A 15,814-nucleotide genomic window follows, 5' to 3' on the forward strand; every position below is an offset into this window, starting at 1 on the left:
TAAATGTGTGATTACAACCCATCAATGTGAGTCTATTTGCATTGGTGGAGAGTTGCAAGAATGAAGTGCTGCAATGTCTTACAATAATGTTACATCTTGCAAGCTTTCAAGTGTAGCTGTTGCAGTGAAAAATTGAAGTGAAACATCTAGAGCTTCAACTGAGAACTTGACTCTCCTTGAAGAGAAATTTCTAGTGGCGATAATAGCTCTCACAGGTACCTCATGCCAGACATTGTGTAGGAATGTGGGATGCCACTGGAAGTAGTTCACGTAAGATTCCTTTAGTGGAGTTACAGATTATGTTAATTTGTGACTTTGATAATGATTTAGTGGTGGAACAGAGTTCTTTGACACAGGGAGATGCCATTATCGCTGGCAAAGCCAGTATTGCATAGAATCAGAAACAAGGAGCAGCAGTAGGCCATTCAGCGATGCAAATCTGCAATGCCATTCGTTATGGTCTTGGCTGATCATCCAATTCAATTGTATTAAAAAATAATCGTAGCAAAATAGCTTTTTGCCCATTTCCTTTCATCCCTTTAGCCCCAGGAGCTGTATCTAACTCCATCTTGAAACTGCACAATGTTTTATTCTCAACTGCTTTCTGTGGTAGTGAATGCCACAGGCTCGCCAATCTCTGGGTGAAGAAATTTCTCCTCACCTCACTCCAAATTGGTTGACTGTATTCATTCACTGCCCAAATCTAGTTACCGTGAAGAAGATGGTGGGAAGCTGTCTTCTTGAACCACTGCAGTCCATGTTCTGTCGGTAGACCATAATTTCATTAGGGAGGGTGTTCGAGGTTTTTGACCCAGCAATACTGAAACGAATGGTGATTTATTTCCAAGTCAGCATGGTGTGTGTTGCAGGAGAATATGAAGGTGGTGGTCTCTCCGTATATCTGCTGTCCTTGATGAAAGTGGTTGTGCGTTTGGAAGGTGCTGTCTTAGGAATCTGGGTGAATATCCGCAGTGCATCTTGTAGAAAACAACAGCAGTGGCACCAAAAATTGATGGTGGAGTGACTGAATGGCACCATAGCCATAAACAATCATGCTGGCTGCTTTGTCCTTGATGGTGTCAAGCTTTTAAAGTGTTTGTTGGAGCTGCACTCATCCAGATAATTGAGGAGTGTTCCATCACATACCTGATTTATGCTTTGTGGATATAAACAAATTTTGGGGAAGAAGGAGGTGAATTACTTGCTGCAGGATTCCTAGCATCTCACCTGCTCTTGTAGCTACAGTATTTATATGGCTACTTCAGTTTCTGGTCAATGCTAGCTCCCAGAATGTTGATAATAGGGGAATTCAGTGATGATATTGCCTTTGGGCAATAGTTTGATTCTCTTTTGTTTGAAAAAGTCTCTATCATGTTGCTTGAATATTACTTGTGAAATAGCAGATGGAGCTTTTGTTTGCAAGGATGGAAGATTTGTCTCTTTTTGAGGAGAGAGTGACAACAGGAGGACAATGCCTGGAGAGAGAGAGAAAACCATTAGGTATATCAGTTAACTTGAGAGCGAGGATGGGAAGTTGTCTGGTCAGTAGTTTAGTGGAAACAAGGTAGAGAAAGTAAGAGGTGAGACTCTGGGACAAGATGAGCTTGGAAAATGCATAAGAGTACATCAGTGAGAACTTAGAGGAATGTAAAAATATAGGCCCAGGGTGAGAGCAGCAACAGAAGAAGCTTGATCTGACATCCTAGCAGAAGGACAAGAAATGGCAGAAGCAGCTGATCAGTTAGTCTTGATCTTACTGATGAAGAAATCTTTGAACTCCAAATATTGTTGGAGGTGAGGGTGGAAGAGGCAGGGGTGAGGACTTTAGAACAGCCTGCGCTTGAATAAAAAGCTACATTTGTTTTCTTGTCTTCTAAAAGTTCCTGGAATAGTGAAAAATAACAGCATATAAGTGCAGAAGCTGATATTTCATTATGTGCTCCAGCCAAATTTGGCAGTGAATGACTAAACCAATTGTCCTCCGTATCCTTCCAGATCTGCATCATATGAATTTAAGGGAAGTGGGTTGATGGCTACACTAAAGCAGAATGGGGAGGGTGAGACACAGTAATGATTTTAATGGAGATGAGGGTGTTGAAAGTGAACGTGTGCAGTTGATAGATGTAGCAGATGGCCAAACTAAAAAATTTGAGATTTGGAGAATGCAGTTGTAAGGGAATTGGAGAAAAAGTTTTAATTTAAGAGGCAGATGTAGATGGATGTGGGGTTTGGAGGGACACGTGGGATATGAGTGGAGAATGATGTAAAAAGTCATCAGATGTGTTTTTTTTTGTGAGTAATATGATGGTGTTGAAGCCATAGGAGATGGTCAGATCAAGGAAGTGGCTGTGGATATGAGGGAGGGAGAGATTTAGGGGGATAGATAGTTGGTGAACTCAAGGAACAACAACATGTTGATTGTAATGAAGGCTGAAGCCATCAAGGTTGAGAAGTTTCCTGGAGCAGAGGTGGAGAGAGAAAACAAATGGAGACAGCTTGTTTAGAAACTTGACATGGTACGTGGAGGAGAAGTAGAGAACAAGGATTTTAAATGAGAGATATGGAATAAAGTGAGTTCTAAAATGAAAGAAAAAGTGCCAGAGGAGCAAGGGGACAGACCATGGTGAGATTTGGTGAGAAGAGTTTCACCACTGCAACTATAGAGGCGTGTCTAATGATGGAGGCTTTACTTGGGGGCTGATTGGGGGAGCACTAGTGCCTGTCATGATGTTGTTAATGCCATGCACAATTGGCTGAAGAATTATAATGGTTTAATTTGCGTGTGACAGACATTCTGGTCATCAGGTGGAGAGTTATAATGGTAACTGGACCACCGACATGATCAGGAATGTGTCGAGGATGGGAGAAAATTGGTAATTTCAACCCCAGTTGGGGCAATGAGTGGGGTGGTTGGTATTTGAACAAGATGGACAAGGACAGCCAGCATGGAGGCCTGCCATACCTGAGTGTATTTTTATTAAGAAGTTAGTTTAAAGTGACAGACTGGGAAATGTCTCTGGATGTTACTTAATAGGAATTCACAGAACGCATGTGGTAAAGTTACTCTTAAGTAGCTTAAAGTTGAAGTTCATGGAATTGAAGGGAGATTGTTGTCCTTAATAGAAAATTGGCTGAAAGGCAGGAAAGTGTGATTGAGATCAATTGGCATAATGTGCCAAGAGGTGCTTGGCAGAAGTTACAGAGATTGGTGTTAGTGTCTCGACTACGTCTAGCTTTGTTATGGTGTAAATGATGGGATCAAAAGTCACATACCCAGATCTGTTGTTAACACAATGTTAGACAGCAATATAAGCTGTGTAGATGTAAGAATAAACATGGATGAGACATTGTAGGATTGGGCACAATGGTGGCAAATGAAGTTCAGTGCAGACAAATGTGGAATCATCCACAGTGGATTTGATAAGGTTTGAATATGTTACTTTGTTGAATGGTGAAAGGTTGGAAATGGGGAAGACATTTTGGAATCCAGGTTCACAGATCATTAAAATGTTATGAAAAGACACAACAGTCAAGATGACTGGTGGACGTCTGACCTTTACGTCTAGAACATAAGAATACAGGGACCTAGAAGTTGCAGCTGTACAAAACCCTGGCTAGCCAACACTTGGAATTGTTGTGAGCAGTTCTAAGCCACACCTAGGAAAGGCATTAGCCTTTAAGGGTTTATCAAAATGACACTGAGTTGCCAAGGGTTAAATTATGAGGAGAGGAAGCATAAGGGATGATTTGACTGGAGTTCACAAGTTATTAAGGAAAGCATATGTAGATTGAGAAAAATTCTTTCTGCTGTTTGGAAAGTCACACTTGTAGAAAAAGTGCTTCCTGATTTTACATTTCATGTTACGATGTGTTTCTTAGTTGTGCATTCTGCATCCACGGAAATAATATTTCTGTGCAGTATCTATTTTAAAGCTCTTGTCATTATAGTCACCTCAATTAGGTCATGCCTCAGCTATCAAAACTCAAGAGAATACAAAACCAATTTATGCAATCTGTTCTCATAAAGTAATCATTATAGTCTTGGAATCATAATCGTAAATCTGACTTGCATGGTCAAATCTTGAGAGCTATCTGGGCTTTGGTTGAAGGTCATAACTGAAGTACAGCATATCTGACAATGTGGCATTCTCTCAGTATTATACTGGATCTTCTGCTCAGCAGAATGTTGAACTGACAGACTACTGACTGAGAGTGTTATACTCCAGTGAGAATCAGACTTGTAGCCAGTGACTCAGCTTGGCATCAGTAGCCCTACTGTGATTGTGACCTTAAACAGTTCCCAGTAGCTGAGCCTGCTTTACTTTGTCCTGCCTTTGAGTGATGGCTGGAAGTATTTCAGGACTGAGCTTTTGAAAAGCATTAATCAGCTAGTAACATGGTGAAATCAATAAGTGACATTGTTTACAGGAAACGAGAATTTGCTGAAGACTTAAGCCACTTATTCTTTGTACTGCTTAACCTCCCAAACAATGGCAGACACCAATCTCATTACCCCTAACTCCTAGGGACACCTTGAAGCATCATTCATTACATTCCCCTGGATAAACCACTCACTTACAAGTTGTCAGTTGTCAGTCTTTTATATGAAAGGATTTGTTTTCTCTCTCACCTTTTATTGGCAGTATTCTCAGTTGAATCGTTGGCTGAAATCAATCTTAAGCTAAGAGAAGTGAGAATCTTATTTTTCTGGCTGAGTAGTTAGGGAGATGCTTGTCCCTACTTTTATAACAATGCAGTTTTAAAGTTGGGAGGGGTGGAGAATTGATCTCCAGGAATCTATCCACCCTTTGTCTTCCCTGTGATCGAGTCCAGCAGGTATTTTTGAGGGCCTTAAGCGAATACCTAGGGATCTCATCTGTCGATGCTGGCATTCGTCTGGACCTTGAAATTGCTCATGTGGCCTTTAAAGGGGAATCCCTCATTCACAGACACTCTGTGCCTGACTGTAGGACTCTGGGTGAGAGGGAGCAGCTCACAGACAGCCATGTCTACACACTTTCTGTTGATCCCCCACCCATCACCCCTCCTCTCCAGCTGAGGCAAAAATTCCTGAGCATCCCCTCCTTACCACATAACTGTCTTCAAGCACATGAGATGGGACCCATCACTTATCTTCTGGGGAGATCACAGTGAAGTTAAAGCAGTGACTACTGTTAGAGGTGGGACTCCAAGGTTGCTGGCCTCTGCCTAGCAGCTCTCTAAGGTGGGATTTCTCCACCACTGGACTGTTAATGTAGTGGAGATACCTGATGGTGTCCATGACAGTGGAAGTGAATGTAGGAGTTATGGTTAGTAAATTTGCACATCACACCTATATTGATAGTGTAGTGGACCGGGAAGAAGGTTTTCTCAGAGTACAATAGGATCTTGATCAGATGAGCTGATGGGTTGAGAAGTGGTAGCTGGAGTTTATTTAGATAAATGTGAGATGTTGCATTTTGGTAAGGCAAATCAAGGTAGGATCTATACACTTAATAATAGGGTCTGGGGAGTGTTGCTGAACAAAGAGACCTTGGAGTGCAGGTTCATACTTCCTTGAATATGGAGTTGCAGGCATAAAGGTAGTGAAGAAAGCGTTTGGTCAGCTTGCTATTCTTGGTAAGAGCATTGAGTATAGGAGTTGGGAGGTCATGTTGAGGCTGTACAGGACATTGGTTAGGCCACTTTTGCAATACTGCATTCAATTCTGATCTTGCTATAGAAAAGATGTTGTAAAACTTGAAAGGGTTCAGAAAAGATTTACAAGGATGTTGCCAGGGTTGGAGGATTTGAGCTATAGGGAGAGGCTGAATAGGCTGGGGCTATTTTCCCTGGAGCATCAGAGGCTGAGGACTGACCTTATAAAGGTTTATAAAATCATTAGGGGTAAGGATAGGATGAATAGCCAAGGTCTTTTTCCCAGGGTAGGGGAGCTCAAAACTAGAGGGCATCATTTTAAAGTGAGAGGGGATTTAGAAGGCACCTAAGGGGCAACTTCTTCATGCAGAAGGTGGTGCATGTATGGAATGAGCTGGCAGAGGAAGTGGTGGAGGCTGGTATAATTATTGCATTTAAAAGGCATCTGAATGGGTACATGAATCCGAACAGTTTAGAGTGAATGCTGGCAAATGGGATTAGATTAATTTAGGCTATCTGATCAGCATGGACAAGTTGGACTGAAGGGTCTATTTCCGTGCTGTACATCTCTATGACTCGAAGTGGCTGACTGTCTCAGAATAATATTACACCCACCTGTGGAACGATGACATGGGGCTCCCAACAGTGCATCACTGCTGCTAAATTCCACCTGATAATAACTTTTCAAAACGCTCCATGATCCAATGTAGGCTGGATGGAATAAAGCTCCCTGCACAATGCTTGTCTAATACTTCTAGGGTAAGCAGCATATTTTGGGAAGAGAGCAAATCTCCTTTGACGTTGTCATATCATCAACTATGGAGTGAGTTAAAGGTTCTTAGAGTAAATTTAAGGGTAATAAGTTTGAAAATAATTCTGTATTGTGGATGTACAGCTAGTAGGAACTAAGTTGTGATTGATTGCACTTTGTTTTGGAACCTGTTCATCAAAAGCCTACTCCATCACTCTAGACTTGCATCCTGAAAGTTTTTGCACAGCTTGTAAACACAAAGATTCATCCGATCCTTAGAATATTTCCAGTTTAGATGTTTTGAGCAGTTTCACACTCAGATACATGAAGTGAGGTGAGATCAACTGGATCATCACATTTAAGTAGTCTTTCTTTGTGTTGTCTCCCATCCCTTCACTAAGGTACCCTCTGCACCATCTAGTACTGGTTGATTAGGTGACAAGATCTGTACTCAAACAGATAATTGAACTTTAGGTACTTCTTCTTTTCCTGTTGCCAAACACTGAGGTGAGGTGCAATGGTCCAGCAATTGAATTTCAATACCCCAAGGTTGTGAGCTCCAACTTAAAAAGTTGTTATTTGAGTTTTCTTTTTAAAATATTCACTCGTGGAGCACTGGCATTACTCGTTCATCTTTAATTGTAATACAATCCCTTATCGAAGAGGTGGTGGTAAGCTGCCTTTAACCATTGTAGTGATTGGTGGTGTAGGCTCACCCTCAGTCCTGATAAGATGGGAGTTCAGTATTTTGACCCAATGGCAGTCCAGGAACAGCAAAGTAGTTCCACGTCAGGATAGTTTGCGATTTGGAGAAGAGCTTCCAAATGGTATTATTTCTATGCATCTGCTGCACGTATCCCTGCTGGTGGTAGAGTCACACTTTGAAAGTGACAGTTGTATGATCCTTCATGAGTTATCTTGTAAGTGGTCCATATTGCTGCATTTTGTGTTGGTGTTGTGGGAGTAAATGTTGAAGGTGGTGGATGGGTTGCTAATCAAGCAGCCCATTTCGGCTTGTAAAGTGTCAAGCTTCTCGAGTGATGCTGCAACTGAGTGATGCTCCACTTCCAGGCAAGTGGAGAGTATTCCATTGTACTCCTGACTTGTGCTTTGTTGATGGTGGGAGCTGGTGTAGGAGTGAGGGCTTCAAATATATGGATCATTGGGATACCTTTTGGAGAAGGTGGGACCTGTACAAGGAAGATGGGTTGCACCTGAATTAAAGGGGTACCAATATTCTAGAGGGGAGGTTTGTTAAAGCTTTTCGGGAGGGTTTAAACTAGTTTGGCAGGGGGTCGGGAACCAGAGCTACAGATCAGAGGATGAGGTAGCTGGTGTCCAGGTATGTACAGTGTACAGAGAATCTGTGAGGAAGGATAGACAGTTGATAGGGCAAAGTTGCAGTCAGTGTGATGGGTTGAAGTGTATCTATTTTAACGCAATAAGTGTCAGGAATAAGGGTAATGAACTTGGAGCATGGATGAGTACTTGGAGCTATGATGCTGTGGCTATTACGGAGACTTGGATATTACAGGGTCAGGAATGGTTGCTGGATGTTTCGGAGTTTAGGTGTTTCAAAAAGAATGGGGGGGTTAGAAAGGTGTGGGAGTGGCATTGCTAATCAGGGATAGTATAACAACTGTGGAAAGGGAGGTTGTGAAGGAGGGTTTGTCTACTGAATCATTGTGGGTGGAAGTCAGAAACAGGAAAGGAACAGTCACTTTATTGTGAGTTTTCTACAGACTCCCCTGTAGCAGCAGAGTCATGGAGGAGCAGATTGGGAAGTGGATTTTGGAAAGGTGCAGAAGTAACAGGGTTGTTGTCATGGGTGATTTCAACTTCCCTAATTTTGATTGGAATCTCCTTAGTGAAAGTAGTTTGGATGGAGCAGATTTTGTCAAGATTCCTGACTTAATATGTAGATAAGCCAACTTGAGGGGAGGCCATATTGGATTTGGTGCCTGGCAACGAACCAGGTCAGGTGTCAGATCTCTCGGTGGAAGAGCATTTTGATGATAGTGATCACAACTCCCTGGCCTTTACTATATGCATGGAGAGAGATAGGAACAGACACAATGGAAAAGTATTTAATTGGGGGAGGGGGAATTACAATGGTATTAGTCAGGAACTGTGGAGCATAGATTGGGAGTAGATATTCTCAGGGAAGTGTACGACAGAAATGTGGAGGTTGTTTAGGGAGCACTTGATGGATAGGTTTATCCCACTGAGGCAAGGAAAAGATGGTAGGGTGAAAGAATCTTGGATAACAAGAGATGTGGCACATCTAGTCAAGAGGAAGAAGGAAGCTTACTTAAGGTTGAGGAAGCAAGGATCAGACAGGGCTAAAGAGGGTTACAAGGTAGCTAGGAAGGAACTGAAGCCTGGAGCTAGGACAGCTTAGAAGTGGACATGAAAAAGCCTTGATGGATAGGATTAAGGAAAACCACAAGGCATTCTATGTTTATGTGAGGAACAAGAGGATGGCCAGAGTATCTCTCAGCCCCCTTGGCCCACAAGTCTCATTCCTGACGAAGGGCTTTTGCCCGAAATGTCGATTTTTCTGCTCCTCAGATGCTATGGATGGGTTAGTAGGTTTGCCAGTGACACGAAGGTTGGTAGAGTTGTGGATAGTGTGGAGGGCTGTTGTAGTTTGCAACAGAACATTGACAGGACGTAGAACTGGGCGGAGAAGTGGTAGATGGAGTTCAACCTGTAAAAGTGTGAAGTGACTCATTTTGGAAGGTGGAATGTGAATGCAGATTACAGAGTTAAAGGCAAGATTGTTGGTAAAGTGGAGGAACAGAGGGATCTTGGGGTCCATGTCCATAGATCTCTTCAGGTTGCCACCCAAGTTGATCAGGTTGTTAAGTAGGTGTATGGTGTGTTGGTTTTTATTAGCAGGGGGATTGAGTCTAAGAGCCATGAGGTTATGTTACAGCTCTATAGAGAGACCACACTTGGAATATAGTGTTCAGTTCTGGTCATCTCATTATAGGAAAGATATGGAAGCTTTAGAGCGGGTGCAGGGGAGATTTACCAGACCGCTGCCTGGACTGGAGGGCTTGTCTTATGAAGAAAGGTTGAGTGAGCGAAGGCTTTTCTCATTGGAACAAAGAAGGCTGAGAAGTGACTTGATAGAGGTGTGCAAGATGATGAGAGGCATAGATAGTGTGGATGGTCAGAGACTTTATCCCAGGGTGGAAATGGCTATCACGAAGGGGCATAATTGTAACGTGATTTGATAAAGATTTCAGGGAGATGTCAGAGGTAGGTTCTTTACACAGAGAGTGGTGGGTGCGTGGAATGCACTGCCAGCAGCGGTGTTAGAGTCAGACATTAGGAGCATTTAAGCGACTCTTGGATAGGAACATGGATGATAGTAAAATGTACGGTATGTAGGTTAGTTTGATCTTAGAGTATGTTAAAAGGTTGCCACTCTACACTTCTGGCTGAAGACTGATGCAAATGTTTCAGCCTTTTGCATTGATGTGCTGGACTGCCCTACTGTTGAGGATGTTTGTGGAGCTTTCTCCTTCTGTTAGTTACTTAATGTACACCACCATTGACAAGCGGATTTTGTAGGACTGCAGAGCTTAGATCTAATTTGTTCATTATAGTCAGTGCTAAAAAAGGATCACTGGACCTGAAACATTAATTCTGCTTCCTCTCCTCCGATCCTGCCAGACCTGCTGAGTTTTTTCCCAGCAATTTCTGTTTTTGTTCATTGAGGCTATTCAACCCTGACTATTGCATGCTGCTTCCACATTTTGGCACATAAGTAGTCCTACGTTATATCTTCACCAGGTTGACACCTCACTTTAAAGTGTGCCTGGTGTTGCTTCTGGTATGCCCCCAGGCACTCTTCATTGAACCAAAAAGAATCGGAATCGGTAGAAAAATCTGAGTGTTGCCCTAGATTTTGATAGCTTAATGAATATAGTTTGTTTTCCCCTAGGAGCTGAGTAAAAACTTTGTGTAGTTTTGCATCAAAGTGGTACAGTGTAGAAAACCTGTGTGGCACCCCGTTGTTAACCACATTTCCATATTTAAAATCATGTTGCAGGTTCTGACTTGTACACTCTGCACCCCCCCCCCCCCCCCCCCCCCCCGCCGTGCTGTATAAGGCTGCTGATGGTGTGCCCTTCAATAATTATGTTAAGAAATATACATGTGCCGTGTTTCAGAGAGCTTACAAAAATATCTTTGATGGTATTTGGTATTGAGAAGTATGTGTATATGTAAATTTGAAAGTTTTGCTTCACTGCTGTTTGTCATTAACCTAGTTCTACATTGAGTTGGGCATCCTTTTTGCTCAGTCAGTAGTTCAGAGTCTAAACAGTAATGCATCTTTCCACAGATTTCTGGTGACACATTCTTTGCGGATGTTGCTCAAGACATTCTGCTGTACGTCTCCCGAGATCTGAGTGACCCGGTAAGTCGTTGTTTACCATTTGAGTGCCACTTGCTGGGGACTGTATCATGAATATAACAGTTCATTTCATTTTCTTTGCCCCTACATATTTTATGTCGAACTGGAAGTTGGTTTTGTAATGCTTATGTTTCTGAAAGGAATGACACCCCTGGGCTCATTTGCAGGCGCTCCATATTTTCTTTCAAAGCCTTGAGTTCATTCAAAACTCTGCTGTCAGGGCTTTAACATGCATCCAGTTACAGTCATGATTTGTTTACCGCCCTTTTTTTTTCCCTGTTAAGCAATGCATCAATTTCTCTTTCATGTTCTTCTTCTCTCTATTTTGCACGCATGCTCGCTCTCGTGCTTCCTTGCACTGCATCTTGTGCTTTCTTTCGCTGTATCTTGTATTCCCTTTCATTCTCCATCTCCCACTTTGCTCTCGCCCCCTCTTGCTATTCGTTTTGCTCTCCCACTTGTCCTTGCTCTTGATATCTATTGGTCTTGTTCTTGTGTGAGTGTGCACACTCGCTCGCTTGTGCTCTCTTTTCTTCTCTCTCCCTCCCTCTCTCTCTCTCTCTTTCTCTCTATTTAGGGTTTAAGCTGCTATTGGCCTTGTTGAGACATGGTACCAGTTTGGGACAAATGGGAATATTGCTGGTGAAACTTAGCAGGTTTGGTAGCATCTGTGGGAAGAAAGTGGTCAACGTTTTGACTCCAGTGACTCTTCATCAAGCAGTTCTGTGTTTAACGTTAACTCTGCTTTCTTCTCACAGATGCTGCAAACCTGTTGAGTTTTGCCAGCAACTTCTGTTTTGTTTCAGATCTCCAGCATTTGCAGTTGTTTATTTTATACCAACCTGTGAGCAGGTTTTCTTGCAGTGTCTTGCAAAACTATAGCATTTATGGGTGAACCTTGAGACTGATCATTGAGCTATTACACTGCAAGGACTTCACAACAGATCCTGATTTCATTATTTCTTTACGTGCGTACTTCCCCCTTCCTTGCAGATGTTGCCAGAGTGAACAGGAGCACAGGATTCTTTCTCACTTCTTTATAGGGACACAGAGGACGAAATTATAATACTGCCATCAGTCATGAGATCATAGCATAATAGAACACACGAGGATCCATTGTCTACCTGCCACCTCTTTGAATTATCTATCAATTAGTCCTGCTGCCCTTTCCCAATCTCCCTGCAAATTTTTCCCCTTCAAGTATTTTATGCAACTTCTTTTCAAAGATTAGTGTTGAATCAGTCCCATTGCTTTTTCAGACAGTCTATTCTAGGTTATCACAAGCTACTTTTCCTAATGATTGATGCTATCTCTCTCCATGGCATCATAACTGACTTCTGGCTGAATGTAAATCCTTGATTTTATATTCTCTGTCTCTGCTACCGTAGAGGTGAGCAAACCGATTCAAATGAAACACTGGAAGAGGCTGGGTGGTGTAACACAGTCTGGAGGAGTGCATTGAAACACAACCATTTTTGTAGAACAACAATATCAGCTGCATTGCGATAGCATGTTTTAAAGTACTGGAACAATTTGGAGTGGTACTTGGGAGTATTAACAAACAAATTTGATATTGTGCCACATAATAATAAGATATTTGTTTTTAAGACATATCTTCAAAACAGAGAGATAGAGTGGCAGAGGGATTTAGTGCGAGATTCCCAAAGCTTCAGACTTTGATAGCTGAATTATGATGGACCATTAAATTTCAGCTTAAACATTCAGAATTAGCAGATCATTGATATTCTTGTCTCTTGGAGAGCTGCGCACTGGAGAAGTTACAGAGAAATAGAGAGATGTGAAGATTTGACCACAGCTGACAATGTTAAAATCTTAGCATTACTTGTCTGAGAACCAGTCTAAGTCACTGAGCACAGGGGCACTTAATGAAGTCACACATTTGGACTGGATGTGATTTATGACAAGAGCAGCAGAAATTTGTACTGATCTCAAGTTTACAGAGGCTGGACTATGGAATTCTGGCCAGTAATTAAATTTGGAAGTAACAAATGTACAGATGAGGGTATTTTCAGGAGAAGAGCTAAAGCAAGCCAGAGGCAGTTGATGTCACAGAGGTGCAAATCGGTGGTGTTAGCAATGGCATGATGGATATCTGGCTCATAAATTCTTCCAGAAGTCATTTATAAAACTAAGGAAGGTGAACATTCTGGTTCAACCTCGAGACAGTTGTCAAGAAGAGGGATGCCATCGCTGGTTAGGGAATGTGGTTTGTTGTGGGACTGCCAACAGTGGTCTTGGTCACATTATTCGGTAGGAGAACATTTCTGTTCATCTTGTCCTGGATGTTGAACAATCAGTTAGACAATTTAGTAATAGTGTGGAAGTTGAGAGTTGATGGTTTGGGTAGACTTAAGTGTTTCCATCCTCTGTTTTCAGATGAAATTACAGAGGACAGAATATTTACGAGAAACAAGAGGAGAGTAAGGCTAAATCTTTCAGAAACATCAAAGGGAGAGGTGTAGGTTGGAAAATATCCATTGCATGTGGTTCTGGATGTAGGTTTGCTCACTGAGCTGGAAGGTTCATTTTCAGACGTTTCGTTACCATACTAGGTAACATCTTCAGTGAACCTTGAATGTAGCACTGGTGGTGTCGCCCACTTTCTATTTATACGTTTGAGTTTCCTTGGACTGGTGACATTGTTTCCTTTGGCGACATCATTTCCTATTCTTTTTCTCAGGGGGTGGTAAATGGGATCCAAGTCACTGTGTTTGTTGATAGAGTTCCAGTTGGAATGCCATGCTTCAAGGAATTCTCGTGCATGTCTCTGTTTGGCTTATCCTCAGATAGATGTGCTGTCCCAGTCGAAGTGGTGTCCTTCCTCATCCGTATGTAAGGATATTAGTGAGAGTGGGTCATGTCGTTTTGTGGCTAGCTGATGTTCGTGTATCCTGGAGGCTAGTTTTCTGCCTGTTTATCCAATGTAGTATTTGCTACAGTTCTCTCAAGGTATTTTGTAAATGACATTAGTTTTGCTTGTCTGTACAGGGTCTTTCAAGTTCAATCACTGCTGTTTTATTGCATTGTTGGGTTTGTGGGTTACCATGATGCCAAAGGGTTTGAATAGTTTGGCAGTCATTTCTGAGATGTCTTTGATGAGGGAAGAATGGCTAGGGTTTCTGGATGCGTTTTGTCTGCTTGTTTGGGTTTGTTGCTGAGAAATCAGCGGACTGTGTTCATTGGGTGCTCGTTCTTTTTGAGTACACTGTAAAGGTGATTTTCCTTTGCTCTGCTTAGTTCCTCTGTGCTGCAGTGTGTGGTGGCTCATTGAAATAATGTTCTAATGCAGCTTCATTTGTGGATGTTGGGATGATTGCTTCTGTAGTTCAATATTTGGTCCGTATACATAAAACAGCAGCTAATGAACTTGAAAGACCCTATACAGACAACATGCAAAACTAATATTTTGCAAGAATTGTAACAAACACTACATTGAACAAACAGGAAGAAAACTAGCCACCAGGTTACATGAACATTAACTAGCCACAAAATGACATGACCCACTCTCAGATGTTACCTGGTATCGTGATGAAATGTCTGAAAATGAACCTTCCAGCTCAGCGAGCAAACCTACATCCAGAACCTCAACCATCAGCTACAAATCTTCTCAAAACTCAATTGCATGTGATTCTTTGCCAATGACTGGATGCCTAGGAATTGAATCAGATGAGTGCAGTTCCACCCAGGCAGACAGTGGTGGAACGGCTTTGGAGAAGGCTGGTGCAATGAACATTGTTAAAGGTTTCAGGCTGGTAGAGACAAAGGCCGTGTTGATACACATGTCATCCATACCATGGGTTTAGTCCTGTTTTATCAGGTGTAACTACGGCTTTTCCAAAGGTTGTAGATTCCGGCCCATTCTATAACTTGAGTAACAACCTGTGTTGACACTTCAGTGTAGTGCCATATTGTCAACAGTTGTCTTTGGGTTTGAAATGGGATCCTGCTTGGTTACTTCAGATGCAGGAACCCTGACCTCCAAGCTATAGTTCACACAGATGACTTGGTGAGGCCCTAAGTAGCTAATAGCGTTTACTCCAGCTACTGGAACCTGCAGACAAAGTGAGAAAAAATATCCAAGGCAGCAAACATGTTATGACACAGTATTTCCCAGTTTCAATTTTGTAAACAAGGTTTGGGCCATCTGTAATTAGGGGGACAAACTTGGTTCAGTGGGACACTCACCCTCTAAATCAGGGGTCATGGATCAATTCTTGAGTCTAGTGAATGGTAACACTTTCACTTACCCAAATGTTTCTACAGCTTACATAGAGTCCGAGCAGTAGGAGTGAACACGGTTAGCTGTTTAATGTCTCATTAAGTCAAAGAGCCATAGAGTCAGACAGCACTTTCGGCCCAACCAGTTCATGCTGACCATAATCCCAAACTAAACTAGTCCCTCTACCTACACTTGGACCGTATCCCTCCAAATATTTCTTATTCATGTACTTATCTAAATGTCGTCTAAACGTTGTAACTGTACCTGCATCCATCACTTCCTATGGAAGTTCATTGCACACATTGACCACTCTCTGTGTCAAAACAATTGTGCCTCGTGCCTTTTGCAAATCTTTCTCCTTTCACCTTAACATATGCCCCCGGTCTTGAAATCCCCCACCCTAGATAAAAGACACTTACCATTCACCTTATCTATACCCCTCAAGATTTCATAAACTGCTATAAGGTCACCCCACAACCACCTCATCAATGTGAACTGTAACACTGAGGCCAAAGTCCCTGCACTGGCACAAACAGTTAATACTTACTTTGTCCCCTTCACTAGGCATAAACTAGCTATTTCAGTTGAAAGATCTCAGCTGTCGGCACACAGATACACACATACATTGCTTCTGCCATAACTGAACGGTGAAGACAGTTTTACAAAAAAAGGGTACAGAATAAATAAAGTTTGATTTGAAAATCACTGGAATTAGTCGGGTGAATCTGCCGAGCTCTGCACAGGACAGTGGCGAACA

General features: G+C 42.2%; 1 protein-coding gene across 2 annotated transcripts in view; it reads left to right on the forward strand.

The window, feature by feature from the left end:
- The window catches only part of spata20 (spermatogenesis associated 20), a 431,519-nt gene that overhangs the window by 123,750 nt on the left and 291,955 nt on the right, over nucleotides 1-15,814 (forward strand). For both annotated transcript variants that reach the window (XM_043714385.2, XM_043714386.2), the window contains exon 9: nucleotides 10,746-10,820. In XM_043714385.2, coding sequence (XP_043570320.2) covers nucleotides 10,746-10,820 — 75 coding nt within the window. The remainder of the gene's footprint in view (nucleotides 1-10,745; nucleotides 10,821-15,814) is intronic.

Source organism: Chiloscyllium plagiosum, unplaced genomic scaffold (assembly GCF_037043375.1).
Source record: "Chiloscyllium plagiosum isolate Xiang-an unplaced genomic scaffold, Cpla_swu_hap1 HiC_scaffold_25, whole genome shotgun sequence".
In the NCBI taxonomy this organism is placed as follows: domain Eukaryota; kingdom Metazoa; phylum Chordata; class Chondrichthyes; order Orectolobiformes; family Hemiscylliidae; genus Chiloscyllium; species Chiloscyllium plagiosum.